The sequence below is a fragment of the Monodon monoceros genome, unplaced genomic scaffold (genome assembly GCF_005190385.1).
Source record: "Monodon monoceros isolate NGI ecotype Baffin Bay Population unplaced genomic scaffold, NGI_Narwhal_1 Super_Scaffold_18, whole genome shotgun sequence".
Lineage (NCBI taxonomy): Eukaryota > Metazoa > Chordata > Mammalia > Artiodactyla > Monodontidae > Monodon > Monodon monoceros.
In genome coordinates this window covers 105,744,285-105,761,661 of record NW_021703774.1, presented here as the reverse complement: position 1 = coordinate 105,761,661, position 17,377 = coordinate 105,744,285, and the positions used below count along the sequence as shown (strand labels likewise).

General features: G+C 34.0%; 1 protein-coding gene across 7 annotated transcripts in view; it reads right to left on the bottom strand.

Annotated features, from left to right (window-relative positions):
• The window catches only part of COL24A1 (collagen type XXIV alpha 1 chain), a 425,611-nt gene that overhangs the window by 357,504 nt on the left and 50,730 nt on the right, over window positions 1–17,377 (bottom strand). For all 7 annotated transcript variants that reach the window (XM_029227745.1, XM_029227744.1, XM_029227743.1 and 4 more), the window contains 3 exons: window positions 11,241–12,589; window positions 4,085–4,138; window positions 1,307–1,360 (listed from right to left, as the gene is read on the bottom strand). In XM_029227745.1, the coding sequence (XP_029083578.1) occupies window positions 1,307–1,360; window positions 4,085–4,138; window positions 11,241–12,589 (1,457 nt within the window). The remainder of the gene's footprint in view (window positions 1–1,306; window positions 1,361–4,084; window positions 4,139–11,240; window positions 12,590–17,377) is intronic.

Sequence of the window (17,377 nt, the reverse complement as noted above, 5' to 3'; positions counted from 1 at the left end):
TAGAACTTCAGCTCTGTGGAAAAACACGAGCTGGGTCTTTACAACTACATTAGCCTTTCACTAAATATCCTGAAAGTCCCCCAAAAAGCGTGAAGGCTAGGGAATCACAAATTTAAGAACAAACTTCTAATTTCTTTAGAAGGCATTTGTCATTTTTCTCACTGTTACACATCCAGACTTTAGTTAAGTCTTTCTTCTCTCTGAGATACTTTATTAAACTCAAAAAATTGCTGACAGTGATGAGAAACTTTGGAAAATTTAGATTTAAAATATCTGTGATCATTATTACGTATTAATAATAATGATACTACTTATGACATGTTAACACTGTTAAGGGCTTTACTCACAATTTATTTAGCCTTCACTCCAGCCCTCTGAGGACATACTATGATTTTTCCTATTTTGGAGAAGAAGAAAGTGAAGCTTAAAGCCGCTAAGCAAGTAATTTTCTTCTAGTCATACAAATCAAGAGGGCTAAAACCTGAACCCCAATCAGTTAAGACTCCAAAACCTGTGTTCTTAAGCTCTATCCTATCTTAACCTATATCTATATGGTAACATCTATATGGTTACTTTTGAGTGAGATAATTAATAAGCAGAGTGGTTATTAATGACCCTAAAATATTCATGATGTTACTGGAAACCAAAACCCTAATGCTTAACGCATATATATAAATTTAATTATCTTTCCAATTCCATATCTGCTCTCAAGGTAACCAGCCTGGTATATATTCTTCCATCCATTTTTACTATACTCATACTACTATCTATCACACTATTATCTACCATGCTACCACTACACAACAATGTATGCTCATATATATATATATATATATATATATATATATATATACACAGGCTTTCAGGTTAATTGTTCTCATAAAAATATGAGTATCCTATAAGCATTATCCTCACAGATCTTTTTCAGGTAAAAATATTAGGTAAGTGTGGAACAGGGAAATGAATGATATTTTATTTCCTCAGTACTTATCTATACATTAAAATAGCCTTGATTTAAGGTAAATTACTCAAATCCCAATCTGTATATTTCAGGGGTTTCCATATATTGCCATCATATTTTGACAATAAAGACTTTGGAATACCAAAGCAGGGCTGTGCTTGCCTTTACCACTAGCTATATATAAATCCAAGTGTGGCGGGCTCTCAGAGGAGCTTGGCTCTCTGCCAGGCTAAGACCATCTTGCTGAAGAATCATGCTCTGGAAATGACAGAGATCCTCAATATCCCAAGGTTGGCTTTTAAAGGTTAAAGATCTTCTTTACGATACTCACTAATAATCACTCACCTTTGGACCTGGTAATCCAGGTAACCCAGGATTTCCATGTGGCCCTGGTATGCCCTGCAAATAGTGGAAAAAAAAAAAAGAAAGATCATTCTTAGCACAGATCTAGATACAAATAACAGACAGTGGTTATTATAACATTCAAATAAATATTATGTAATTCATTAAAATGGATATATTATTTTACAAAGTTCTTTATCTCTTCTGAGATCTTGGATATTTCAGTCTTGGAGAAGACTAATTATAGAGCAGAACTGTGGTTTCTGTTTCTGCTTCAAAACACTGTCCTTGAGGTGTTTACGTCCTTTATTTACCACCCCTATCTCTAGCCACATTGCTTAGTGCTACTTCTAAAAGTTGTGCAGAGTAAGAAGCCTAAAAATAACAAAGTGCAATTGTTTAGTTACTCTCCTCTCAACATATGGTAACCCTTTCTGCACTTGGGTTTTTGTTTATGCTATCATGCGTACCTTAAAGACTTACCTCATTTAACCTTGCCCCCCCTACACCTGCCCAAATCACGTTCAAGCATCAACTGAGATACCACCTCATTTTTAAAATCCTGGCTACACCAGCATGAAGGGATTTCTCTTTCTTACTCATTTCCACAGAAATTGGGGCGTGTAAAATTTATTTGCAATTAGTTGTATATTGCCTTGGGATATTTCTGTCATTTAAATATTTTATTGCTATTTTAACTTCCTTATGACATATGTTTAGTTTCAGAATTATAAATTCTTTGAAAAGAGTCTGTTTTTCGCAGGCTCAGCAGCCATGGATCACGGGCCCAGCCGCTCCGCGGCCTGTGGGATCTTCGCAGACCAGGGCACGAACCCGTGTCCCCTGCATCGGCAGACGCACTCTCAACCACTGTGCCACCGGGGAAGCCCAAGAGTCTGTTTTTAATATTACCAGCGTAGTACTTAGCACATAGCAACCTCTCAATGAATATTTGTCAATTTGGAGAGTTCCCTGGTGGTTCAGTGGTTAGGACTAGGTGCTTTCACTGCCATATCCTGGGTTCAATCTCTGGTCAGGGAATAAAGATCCCAAAAGCCACACAAGGGAGGCCAAAAAAGAAAAAGGAATATTTGTCAATTTGAATTCAATAACTGCTTCTATTTACTAAATACCTACTATTGTGCAAGTAACTGTGCTAATGCTTTACTTCTTAATTACTAATCCTTATAACAATCCTGCAAGGTGGTTATTTACTCCCATTTATAAATGGGGAACCTTAGGTTCACACAACCAGCAAGTAGAAGACTAAGATTCATCTCCAGAAGGTCTTCCAGGTTTCCAGGCCTCCTATACTCATTTGGGCTTAGTACCACACCCCTGCGCTCTTCAGCTACACCTCCATCTTGACACATAAATAGTTATTAATTATCTATTTATCTGTCTTTTCACTTCTGAACTAATAGAGCATTATGTTTCAGAAAGGAGAGGGGTGCTGGCAATGCAAACACTGAAGGTATATCTAGCAAGATGAAAACTAAGGGCAAAAATTAGATTTCATGACATCTCATTCATGTAGTCTTCAAAAACAAATTTCAATAAAGCAGATGGAAAAATTTATAAGGATTAACAAATGAGTTTTTGATGTAGATGTGGGTGCAATGGGTATAAAGGATTATTTCACAAAGCTCAGTAGTGCAAGAGTGAGCAAGGACAATAACTTTAGGAAAAATTAGCATCAATGAAAGTTTGGGATTTTTAAAAAAGATGACTTGCTGGTTGTTGCCAAATAAGATAGAATCTAAGGAGAGAAAAAGGTCATGCTGTGGGAGAAGAACAGCCTTAATGGTGGAGAGGGAATGCAATTAGTGTAAAGGTGAACTCAGTCCCTCAGGGAAGTAGGATCCAGGGTCTCCTGACAGAAAAGTAGGAGGACAGAAATGGTCTGCTGGCTGGAAGAGAGGGGGCAAGTTTAGAAGACACTCTGGGAGGAATGTGGTAGGTCATCAAGTATAAAGAAAAAAATGTCAAACAGCTACAAGGGAGTGAGTAATCATCTTCAGCCTCATATGGACAAGATCTTGATGTGAACGGGACCATTTAGAGTAACATTTTAGGGTGATTTTTCATTATATTGTTTATGTGATAAATAAAAATCAGTAAAGAAAGTGGATCATTTATGGCATTTGCATTTGTCTTTATAACACACAATCACAATTCTTTTTCTAGCTCTTTGAAGAATTTCTGCTAGTAGAAGTCCATTCTTTTTTTTTTTTTTTTTTGAGGTTGGAAAGAAACTAATTCTAACACAGCAATAAATCTTTTGTTGGACCTGTGTAATGTGAGAAACTACTGCTTATCCTTAAGGCAGCTTTTTTTCCTCAGAACAATTACTCTTTTACTTTATAGCTCCAATATTTTCCATTATATAATCCAGGAATGTACTATTTTAAGGCCGCCCACTCTTTTTCATTTCCCAAAGTAAATGAACCCCACCTTGGACTATCAACTGCAGATGAGATCACTTTATAACTAAGAATAATGTTACAAATAGCACTCAAACAGTCACTAATCTACAAATTTGATTATCTTTCTTGAGCGTGCTCACAGAGAATGCTTTGGGGCTGGGTGTTCATACTCGAATAAACAGCTGGCACGTATTCCCAGGCTTCTCTTGAATTGGCAAAGGTAGGGCTAATTTCCTACCTTTGCCAATCCAGGGCAGATTTCCAAGGGAAGTACATACTGTACAATACTAGGAAAAAACATACTGGAAAGCTACCAGTTCTAACAGCAAGTGAGAAACGGAGGCCATCTACTTACCCGTGGACCTCTCTTTCCTGATGGACCTGGGATACCTGCTGGGCCAGAAGGACCCTTGGAAAACAAATGCTGAGATATTAGGCATGATAACAGATGCATCCTCTCTCACAAGTCTTGCTAAGAGTCTCAGTCCAGGGGTCCTTTTCCATCCCTAGTTACCAACTGATGATTTTCAAACAACATGAAACCCCTCACCCTAATCAGCAGGGGTGAGAGCTGAAACTCAAGACGTCCTCTTTAATCTGGCTAGATATGGCAGCAGGAAGTCTATGACTTATGGTTATGGCCACTGTATCTGGTTTTCACAGGGACCATAACTAGTAGTTTTGTGGGTAGTTTTTTACCTAAATTTACTTTTACTACTGAAGGAGGAATTCAATTTAGCGTTTAGAGACCAACAACTACAGGTTTTTTCAAACACATTTCAACAGAAGACTTGCCTTGAAAAAGTAAAGCACTAACCATTTTATGTTCTTTTAAAAGGCTTATACAAAGGATCTGTGTAATGCGTTAAACTGTTACAATGAGATCCTTCTAGTATATTCAGTAATAAATCTGCCTTACACAAAATGCAGCATACCAGGAGGTCACTAATAAGAGTTAAATGGTTTGTAAAAACAAAATATGAAAGCAAAAACAGGTCAATTTTTAAAGTATTCTGAGTTCTTTAAATGTCACTTATTAAATATATCAAATAAGAAATAGGAAATACTACTTTGTTTCCTCATATTATGCCTTATGTCGTCTTTTTTTGCTTTAACAATCAACTGTAGAAGAATAAGTGTTCATTTGGGATACGGTTAATACATATTCATTCATTCATCTGTCCATTAATTTCATTGTTACTGTGCACTCTGCTGACATGGCATTATTCTTGATGTCTACAGAGCATACGCACATTCCATTTTACAAACATTCATTCATTACTGCAGTAAAAATACTACAAGTTTTGAAATGAGACATATCAAGGTTAAGATATTAGCCCTACCATTAACAAGTAGCATGGTCTACTGATCCTCATTTTTATGTAACATTTTTATCTTTGAAACTTTCTCCTTTATTAATGCTACAGTCATTTTGCAGTTTTCTAATGCTCTTTATATTTCAAACTGTCCATTTTCCTTTTAATTTTTTTCCTTCTCCTACTCCTTAATAAAAACCTTTCATGTATTCTCTAATATTAAGAGAAAAGGAATATTCCTATTCAACCACAGAAGAGTAATATTTCTGTTCTCCCTCCTGAGCCATTCAAATATTCTGCATCATTATTATATCACTAGCTTCCATCAAAAACTGACTTTCACTTATTTTCAAAAAAATTAAAATTCTTTTCAAATTATTTCTGGTTCTGCTGTTATCATCAGAACTTACCAGCTGATGATTTGAAGTCCCCCAAAATAAGAACTAAAAATAAAAACTAAATGCAAAATTAAAACAAAATATCTAGTTTGGTTTATTGCCCTGTCACGCTACTTTGTGACATAAGAAAACACTACTACATTCACACTGAAAAAGAAGTTAATATTACAGTTAATGTTAGATACTAAGGAGAAAAGACTATATTTTATGTTGTGACTGAAATATTTGAATTGTTTAATGAGCAATAAATAAAACTCAATTTTAACTTGTCTTCACAATTTTGCATTTCCGTATCTTTGAGAACAGGTTATTAATAGGCATTTTCTAGAAACCAGAGAAGTAATTTTATATGATGTTTTTTATGAATTATTTTCGATAAAGTACTAAAAAAGGCACTTTAACTTTCAGGTTATTGGTTATTAAGAGAAAGTATAATTCAATTAAAAGAGCAATGGTATGGCAATCATCCAATCTAGATTCAAATCATGCTTCAATCGTTTACTTGCTGAATGACCCTAGACAAGTCAATTACTCTATCTAAGCCTTAGTTTCCTCATCTTTATAATACTGATGATAAAAAATTTATTTTTCAGTGTTATTGTAAGCATTAAAGATATTGTAATATATAAAATACCTGTAACTATGTCTGATATACAGTACTTAACCAATAAACTATAGAGCAATTTTTTAAAAGGTATGGCTAGGGCACAGGCAGTACTCAATTAATGTTAGTTATAATACTATTATTACTAGGGTAATATATATACTAAGGCAAATGTATTCAGTCCTTCTAAGAGATAGTAATATCTGGTCAATTAATCTTGGAAGTCCTACATCTAAAGTTCTCTCTATAATTCATTCACTCATTCATTCATTCACTCACTCAATAAACATTAGTAAACATCAAACCCTCCTGGAGGTGGCAGTGAGATAAAGAAAAACACCCATTAATAAATAAACACATAATATACATTTTATTTAGTGATATGAAGAAAAGAACAAGCAACCGAGAGAGATCAACAGTGTACATAATTTATATTGTGGTATCAGAGAAGGCTTCTCTGAGGAAGTGCTAAGTTATATCTAAAAAATGAAGAGGAGTAACGAAAGAGGAGAAAATAAAATTCCAGAAAATAGGAATAAAATGAATTAGGGCATGAGTAAAATAAAACAAAACAAAGAAAAATTACAGTCTTATCAAGGAGATAAAAGAAACCCAATGGTGCGATTAAGCAAAAGTGGAACAAAATGAGGTTGCAGAGGAAAGCAGGGGCCAGATGATATATGACTGCATGGGTCATGATAAAGAGTTTTTAGTTTATTCTAACTGCTTTACTCTTCAGTCACTGAAGAGTTTAAGCAGATAAATGACATGATCTAATTTATATTTTAAATCGATCACTAGAGAATTTATATAAAAGATAGGAGAATGAGAACCCTCCTTCCCTCAAAACCACTGAAAACAACAAAAAACACCAAAAGAAGAAAACACCTCTGATGAAACAAGGAAAAGACCAAAACCACAAACCAAAAATATGAAAATTCTCTTCCAAATATTGAGACAGTTTGGAGTAAGGAAAGATGCTGAGAGGTGACCAAAAACAAAAAACAAACAAAAAACCTCTTCAGACGTCAAAGCTTGGACAGGCTACAGATATCTAAAAGTATATCAGTCCAGAAAGTTCATACCAACAATCCTTTAATAACAATAGTAAAGTTTAAGGAAATGGGAAAGCCACAGGACATATAATTCATGACCCTGTGAAGACCCAGTTCAAACAACCAGGAGTAAGGAAAGTAGAGCTGAAGAGGAAGAACCCATTTTCATGATCTGCAACAAATCTCCTAACTTCAGGAGATTTCTGGTTGTGAGAGGGGGTAGAAGACAAGAGCATAAATCATCATATCACTTCTCAGAGCAATATAGAGGGCTTCACGTACATGAAAATGAGAGGAGATATGTTTCTGGATAGAGGACAAAATAAATATGGAAAGACGGTGTTGAAGATAGCAACTTAAATTTGATGTTGTGTACCACTACTTCCCTTTGCCTCTCCCTATACAATTCTGAAGCAAATAGTGACCCAGATAGAGTTGTCTTTATTTTAAAAATGAGTAATAACCAGAAAGAAACCAGCAAGGGACCTATGCGTATTGAGGGGAGGGGAAAGTGTGAGGACAGAAACGTAAATTAAAAGTAGATGAAAACTGTTTACCAGAAGAGGAATCACTCCATGCAACAGAGAAAAAATTCATATAGTTCACTATAGATTCAAAAAATTTCAAGATGCTATTTTTCTACAAAATGAGATCTCAAAGAAGAGTTATAAGACATTAAAAATAACAACCAAGGTAATAAAATGTGAGCCAGAGAGATTAAAGATTGAAAGAGCAAAAAAGAAACAATTATAGATGAAAGCCAGGTCAGAAACAATAAAAACTGACTACAACTGAAAAAATCAATTAAGGGATATAGATGTAGTTTAACTGAATTCACATGAAACAAAGTGGAAAAATGCAATCACATGGACATGACTGTAGAGAAGATAATAAATACTATCATCACAAAGGACATTTAACATATACTGGTATGCCTGAAGAATAATATAGAAAAATGGAAAAGAAAATACCTGAGAATATAAGGAGAGACTTTTCTATAATAAGTAAAAATAATCTTCAGATCAAAAGAGTACCAGAAAAAACTGATACAGAACCTAACAGGTTTGATGAAATGAACTTCAAAGATAACAAAAGAACTGCATGGGCATACAGAGGAAAAACAGCCACCTACAAGTAGGAAAAATCAGGCAGGCCTCAGACTTCACACAGTAACATCCACTTCAAGAAGCAGTGCAGCAGTCTCTACAAAGTTTATCATTTCATCACCATTCACTCTCTCATTAGCTTTCTAAAATCTACCTTTAGACTTCTACACTATGCTGAAGTCAGATTCCCAAAGTTCAATAATGACTTTCCCATCAGAAGATCCAAAGGATTTCCTCCACTTTTTCTCAGTCCTCAGCTGTAGCTTTCAGCACTGCTGATCAATTTCTTCTCAAAACTCTCATCTTTGGCTTTTGTGATAGTATACTGTATTCTCTCCCATCTCTCTAACTACTCCGTCACATTTCTGCTGTCTTTTTTCTTTCTTCTATAACCACAAAGCAAACATGGTTCATGATTTGGCTCTCGACTCTATGCTGAACTCCTTTCCTTGAAAATTATCTGACTCTATAGCTTCAACTATTGATATAATATTGACAGGAAAACTCCCATATCTATACTCCCTACTTTGACCTCTCTTTTTTACTTCAGCTTCTTCAACTCTTCCAACAGCTTACTGATTTGCCAACAGCACCTTAGATGTTTTAACTTGATTTCTTCTCCTAAAATCAACTTCCTCTCTTAATTATTGGTTTTAGTAATGGTATCACCATTCTCTCAATCCACAGGCTTAAAACCTTAGAAGCCATCTTGGATCCTCTACCTTTTTACTTGGTCCCTAGGTCCAATTAATTTCCTAGGTTTCTACCAAACCTTCCTTCAAAATACCTCTTGAATTCTACCTCTCCTTTGCATTTTCACCGCTGGCATCCTAGATAATGTCCTAGTTTTGTAACATCCAGATGATAACAGGAATTTCCTGTCTGCTCTGAGCACTGCCACCAGGTTGACTTCCCTATTCATGCCTCTGCTTAGGAACCTACAGAATTCCCCACTGAGAACCAAGATAAAGTTAGAACTATCAGTTTGAAAATTAAGACCTCTACAACCTGTCCACATCTGTCTTGGGTCTTATATTTGTCTAACATTATTCAGCCTAATATCATGAAAGAGTTTGAGCTTTAGAGGCAGAAAACCTGGGTCAAAATCCTGGCTCTATCATTAGTTAGCAATGTGGTTATGGACAAGTAAACTAATTCCTCTGGGCCTCAGTTTCTTAACCTGAAAAATGAGGATAATAATACCAAACTTACAAAGTTCTTTTAAGATAACAAACGTAAAGGGCATGGTAGAGTGCCTGCTACCATGGTAAAACTCAATAAATTATAACTATTTTGGTTATAGGTAACCAAAAATTAATAAGAACTCAAATTATAACTATTTTGCTGTTTCTCCTACATAAAAGATATGCCAGTTCCTTTCACCTATCAAAATCGTATCCATTCTTTGAGGCTGACGTTCTGAAAACTTTGTCCACAAGAACCTATCCTGAACACATTCAGCCTTAAGTGATCTTTCATAGGGATCCCCTCAAAAACTATTTTTCTTCCGTTTGAAAATGTGTACTCCATATACTTAGTTTGTATCTCTCAGTGACATTTAATCTTACTTGACCCTGAGATATAATTATAAATGTACTTCCTGTGTCCCCGTTACCACAATGTAAGCTCCTTCTGAGCAGTAACTCTGTTATACATACCTTGTGTTTCTGCTTTGCCCAAGCAGAGACTAAGTTAGTATCTGTTGAATATACCAATGCTGAAACAACTATTCTTGAATTTAGAGAAGAGATTAACACTCATCACTGACTTTTTTTGAAGAAAGTAAATAGCTTACATAACTGTTTGTTTAATATGACCTGCCTAATGGCTCAATTTTATTACTAATATGTTGATAATTGTCACAGCTGAAAAGTTTATTTCTCTATATTATTCAGATTTTATTAAACCCTTTAAACATTCACACTAATAAGAGTTGCTCAATACCTATCAAATCACTGAGTAATAACCGCAAAAGAAACACAAGCTCAGCAAGTGGTGTCATCTCCTATCCTATGATTTCTGGAACTAAACAAATGATTCAAATTTTATTTTCATCAAATAAAGGAAATACCTTGATATATTTTAGTCTGCTTGCAACCTAAAAAACAATTTCTAAAAACATATAAGTTGATTGTTTAAGGTATTCAAAAATATGAAAGGCAAAAACATAATGTTCCTAATGTGATTTTAAATAGCTTTAAATGAATTTTAAGTGATTAAAAATTTTTCAAATGTCCATCTATAATTGCACCTACATGACGAAATAATTTCAGAGCTAAAAGAAAAAAATCAGTCTATTATCTCATAGTTTTACTTAGGCATTATTAAGTAAGTGACTTGGCTTTTTTTCTACTGATGGACTGATGGGCTGACTGGCTATTTTTGTATGAGGCAGATGGAACTTTTATTAATCCATAAATGTAAATTGGCTATATCATGAAAGATATAATGAAATATGTTACTGTTTACAATTCTAAGTGAAATATTTTAATTTCTATAATGTAAGGGTTTGCTTTTCCCCAGTGACTCACTATAAAATATCTCTATCTAAAATTTTACACTCTATTTTAATTCATTTTTGGTATGATTTTGTTGAAAGTATATTTAATAATGTATTTAAAGTATTTTTATTTAGTCTACTATAACTTTCATATCCTTCTCTTAACATGACTATGCATTAGGCCTATGGGTTTTTTTCATAAAAGAGAATGCTGATCTATATTTAGCAGTTGAATTCCTGATTGAATTTCACCTGAACAAGAAAAGCATATAGTTTACTCACCACTTTACCAGAATTAGGTAAACTTTTCAGCCTTCCAATAAAAACCAAAAAAAAAAAAAAAAAAAAAAGTACAATATTTGACCCAGGGTTGCATTCCGGTTGGATATATTACAGCAAGCATAATGTACTCACTGTAACCCAGGGTACATCTCTAAGACAGATCTGTTCTGTACTGTTCAGCCTAGAGAATTCCTTTCAAAATGTTTGGTAAATTAGTGCATTAAGACACATTTTAAAAACAGTAACTTACGGGAGGTCCAGTGTCCCCTTTTGGCCCTCTTAGATTCTCCATTTCGAGCATTGTATTAAGATCCTCATAATAATAATAATCATAAAGCTCAGTTTCATAGCTATTTTCGAAGGGATAAGTAGCATCAGGATCAAATTCACCTTCCTTCCTTAGATCAAGGTGATTATCCACAGATGGCTCATCTGTCACTCTGTATAAAGTTGTGTTTAAAGTCTGCTGCAGTTCCATAAGTTCATTAGTGTGTAGATTTGCTGTGATAGCTTTCTTGACATTCTCAATTGTATCTTGTTTTATATGTGGAAGAATAGATGATATCTTCTTAAATGGTGACAGACCAGTTTCTTTATCATTATGTTGTGTGATATTGTCCAGCACGTTTAGAAGAGAACTAAATTTCTCCTTGCTATTTTTCCTTGGCTCATTGAGGCTATGATGTGTCATTGGCAGGCTTAGATTTGCCTGAGTAAGTTGCTCAGTGATCATTTCTTTGGCCTGAATCACATGGTTCACAAGATCCACAGCAGAGACATTCTCTGAACGAAGAGAAGTTAACTGAGATCTTGATATCTGGTGTTCTTGTTCTTTATGCACTGCCGTAGAATCATTTCTGGAATCTAGAATGCTTCTGCCTTTGGTAAGTGTGTCCTCCGACAGTACTTTTTCACCAAATCTTTTGGGCAAGAGAGAGTTTTCTGGTATCTTAGCTGGTACAATAGTTGTATGAAGAAGGCTTGTCTCAGGGAGACACTGCGGTTTCACATATCTGCAATAGTTTGCAGATGCTTCTGCAGAAGGAATAATATCCAACTGACATACTATTCCTTCAAAATGGACAGAATTATTATTTATACTTCCCAAGGTAAATACACTGTTAGAATCAAAGGTCTGAACTTCCGAAAGAGTCTCTCTGCTAAAATATTTCTTTCCACATTCAGCAAACATTGAGACAACTTGATAGCTGACAGCAATGGCAAATGTGTGCCATTGCTCATCGTGAACGCTGTAGTTGAAAAATGCAGACTGCTTTCCTCCAAGGTATACCATTAATTTTTTAGGTAATAACTGTACTCCTAAGTGTAGTCTATTTTTACTTCTAATGCTGAAGAGAAATGCATTGCTTACTCTATGTGACTGTAAACCAATTAATATTGTAAATGGCTCTTCTAAGTTGACTGGTAAAATTTTCACGAGAGGTGACTCAATATAAGAATCATTTGTTAAAAGGACACCCGATTCCGTTAAATGGACCCCCTGAGGTAATGGTGTAGATGATGATGGTACAGCAGTCACTGATGATGCATGTCTTACATCTTTGCCTCCAAGGCCTAGTTGATGAAGCATATCTATGCCTGGAAATTAAAAAGAGAGAGAGAAAGAGAAAGAGAGAAAGAATCTTACTCTTATGCATTCATGTGTTCATATAAATGTTTGAGTATACCTACAATCTTCCTTGTAGGTATCAACAGTAACCCCTAAAATAAACATGCTCTATCAATAACTAATTTCTAGGTAATGAGAGGTATGGAAAGGGAAAATAAAATGTTATATTCATAATCTGAAACACACACATACATACACCCCAATATTCCTAAACCCAAAATTTAATAAATGTTCTCTTATTCTTCCCAATTAGGAAACTTGTTACTCCAATGAATTACATGTTCAAAGATTCCCAGATAGTCATTTATATCTTTAATTTAGAACTTAAAATTTTATGACTTCTGTGTTAAAGAGAAACTAGGGACATACTTACAAAAAGAAATTTTTAATTTGGAAACCATTTTATAAACTAAGTTCACACAACCGTTTAAACTATAATTTTTCAGGCTGTTTTCCGTTTTACCTTCCGAGAATTTACAGGTCACATAAGAGCTCTCCCTATGCCTAATGCCTTAAGTGTGTGCTATACATAAAGTACCCAGTCACCCTGGAAACTCCTGGACAAGAGAACTTAAATTCTTACTGTTGCTGATCATTGTATTTTTTTCTCTCCCTTCTAAATTTCTGTCTCTTCCATTTTTTTCTCAGTCCTCCAGAGTAATTATTAATCCAAACAGTTTGCGGAGTTTCTCAATATTTATTATAAAATATAGGTTTTATATACATTATATAATTATGATTTTTTTGGTTTTCATTGTAATGTTATTGATAGTATACTGCTTATCTCCCTTACCCAATTATAAACTCTTGAAGACAGATTCTATGTCTGCTTCCTTATTGGATATCTACTATACCTGCCTTCAAATAGTTCTATAATTTCTGAATGAATGAATCTGCCCCACAGAATCTAATCAGATGTGACATTTACTTCTAGAGTTCTATAACTCTAGGACTTGTAAAAGATAATAAACTTCTCAAGGATACAGAACAGCTTAGTCAGCCATGTGATCTTTATTATTCTTTGGGTTATAAATCTCCCATTTGTATCATTGTATGTACATAATCATTTCCAACAAGAAATGTTAAAGAATTGTTCATTCATCACTATGATAAATGAGGAAAAACAAAGATTTCTGAAGATTAGCCAGCAAGGTTACACATCATCTTAACTTTCCTTTTATAGGAAATTAGTAGATATTTGATAACTCACTTTTATTACAAATCGCAAATATAGTGGCAAATGTCCACCAAAATATTCCTAACAGCAGTTATAAATTATATGCATCTCCAGGAATTTGGGGAAATACTTTAAAGAGGCCCCATAAAAACACACAAAAAAATCTTTGACTTCTCATGTTTTAAAATTATAATTTTTTAAAAAATTTAATTTTACTCCATAATATGGCTGTTTGTTTTAACATAAAATATGAATTACCAGCTAAATCATTCCTAATCTTCAATGAAAATTTACACTTCTGAAACATAACATACTTAAACTGTGACTTTGGGTACTCTTAACCAATGCTAATTGCTTGTAAGGATATTCTCAATCCAAGAAATAAACTATGGAAGAAACACTGCTAATGTGAAAATCACAATGCTTAAAATATATATAATAATAAAGTATGGGAAACATGATCTGGCATTCTATGATGCCAGATCAGCTATTCTTACATAAAGGAAGAGTCAAAATTATGTGGTATGATATCCAGGGCTGCTACTTGCCCGAAGAAAACCAGTCTTTGTATTTAACCCATACTATGTACTGCCTCAAATTTCTGATTCTATTAGAATGAAATTCTACTAGAAAGAGTATTATTTTAAAACTTTAGTATACATACATTTTTGATATTTATATATATATACATGTACACATATATATATATGCTTCCTTCAATTCTAATATATATGTATACATATATATTTCCTTCAATCCTATTTCTGAGTTTTAATGACAAATAGCTAGGATTTTTTAAAAATCAAATGTTTTAAAGCATTAACTACACAAAAAACTTCTTGACTGAACCTTCCTTGCATTTCTAAAATAAAATCTACTTGACGGTTATATTTTATTCTTTTAATACCTTACTGGATTCTTCAAGAATATCTTATGTAGACTCTCTGCATCACTATTTCTGAATTAAGACTGGCCTGTGGTTTTCCTCTTATTTCCCTTATCTTTATCTGACTATAATGTTGAACTTCATTATTTTTTATGGCCCAGAACAGTTTAAATACCTTTAAAATTCTTTTCAGAAGTTAGATAAAACTCAGTTGTAAACCAAACTTATGTTGGCTTTTTCATTGATAACTCTTCATTCACCTTCCTAATTTATTCTATGTTGATTGATTTATTCTAATTTTCAACTACAGTTTTAATCAATTTTTTAAATTTATATTTTTATATAAAATAACTTCCTTCTAGGCTTTCAAATGTATTACTCAGAGATCTTCATGTAATATTCCCTTACAATTCTTTTTGTTTCCCTATTTCTGTGGTTCTCTATATAATTTTCCAATTTTGAATATTTTGCTCTATTTTTTTTTTAAATAAGTGGCAGAGTGGCATTCAAACCCACTCTGCCTCTAGAACTCTTAATTTATTTTATTTTTTTATTTTTGGCTGCCTTGCGTCTTCGTTGCTGCATGCGGGCTTTCTCTAGCTGCAGAGAGTGGGGGCTACTCTTCGTTGCGGTGCGCAGGCTTCTCATAGCGGTCGCTTCTCTTGCTGCAGAGCACAGGCCCTAGGCGTGTGGGCTTCAGTAGTTGTGGCACGCAGGCTCAGTAGTTGTGGCTCGCAGGCTCTAGAGCACAGGCTCCATAGTCGTGGCTCACAGGCTTGCTCCGTGGCATGTGGGATCTACCTGAACCAGGGATCAAACCCATGTCCCCTGCATTGGCAGGAGGATTCTTAACCACTGCTCCACCAGAGAAATCCTCTATTTGTTCTCTAGTATAACTATTGCTTATTTCAAAAGTATAGCCTTTGGATTTGTTTATCCTTTCTGCTATTTTTGTCTGCTTTCTGTATCATTAATTTCTGCGTTTATCTTTATTATCTTTTCCTATTTTCATTTGGTTTATTTGATTCTTTGTCTAGTTTCTGGCAATGAGCACTTAGTTATTTATAGCACTTAAGCAATAAATTTCCTCAATACTGCTTTTGCTATATCCCATAGATTTTGATGTGATATTTTCATTTTGTGTGACATTTTCATTTTTGTCGTTTTCTAGAAACTACGCAATTTTTACTTGTATTTTCCCATTGAACCAAATGATTTAAGAGGAAATGCAAAATCTTCCAGTTAGAAGGGTTTTTGTTTGTTTTCTAATTTTGTTAGTAAAATCTAACTTAACAGAATTGTGATCAGAAGACAGTGTCTAATTTGCACTTTGGTTTTGAAACTTAGCCTAATAAATGGTCAATTTTCAATAGAGTTTGGTAAGCACTTACAAAGGTGTTTCAGGGCATAGAATTTAATACCAGTTGGCTGAAACTCGCTGTTTATTTTATATCCTCTATACCCTTATTTTTACACAATTAATCTTTCATGGACTAAGAGGTAAAGAAAGTCTCATCACTATTATGTCTTTTTGGCCTTTTATCTCATGTGGTCTTAACTTTATGAATATTAATGTTATGATTGCTATGCAGAGATAGTCATAAAATTCATACATTTATTGGGTACTGCACCTTATCTGGGATTAAGACCCCTTGCCCCACTTTTTGTTTGCATTTGTCTGATATACCTTCGCCCATGCTTTTATTTTCACCTACATTGAAACACTGCTTTAGGTAAAGAGGAAGGAGTTTGTTTTGTGATCTAATCTGAAAAAAATTTTTTTGAATATAAAATTAAATCTATTTACAGTTATTGATGTGGTTTGTTTAATCTGTCATATTTTAGGTTTTCCAATTTTTAAAGTCACTATGTGCTTTGTTTCCTTTGCTTTGTTTTTGTGCTTTGTTTACTTTACTTTTGTATGTAGTTCTTTTGAAATTAGAAATGTTTGTATTTTTATTCTAAAGTTGACCTTTAAAATTATAAATGTATACAATATCCCTAGTCCTCTTTAGACATATCTATTTTTCAGTGAACAATGTTTCCTTTTCTGTTTTCTCCTTTTTCCCCCTTTACCACCTAATATTAGTCAATAGGATTTTATTGGTATTTACCTTTTCATTATTAAATACTATCCTTACAGTATTTGATTTATAAGCTTTGGATAATTTTTAATTCCCAGCTTCTGATAAGCCAATCAGCAAACTTAATCTACTTCCCGGAGTTTTTTTCCCCTTTCCTCCCATTTTTTTAGTGGTTGTACCATTCCTACATTGTTAGTTCATATGGTATTTAGATTCTGATTCATTCCCATATTTTCTTTTGTTAAATAGAGCCAGTCTTTTGTAGCTGTTTTCTCATTTACTTTTTGCTGAAGTTTATGTTCTATTCGCTTCATCAAGAAGGGTTCATGAGAACTTTTCCTGACTTAATTGTTAGTAGTTTTGTACCTTAATTTTCACCAAATGTAACATTCTTTGTTGGTATTTTCTTTCCTTGGATATCTTGCAGTTATGGTTCCACTGTCCTTAGGTGTTGAATGTTAGGAGAGAAAAATCTGAAGTCAGACAATTTTTTTCTCCAAGTGACTCGATTTTTTAACAGCATACCCAAAAGATCTGTTCTTTATCTTCAAAGTACAGCGATTTTTTATTATGATATGGCTTCATATTGACCATTCTGGATAAATGTTTC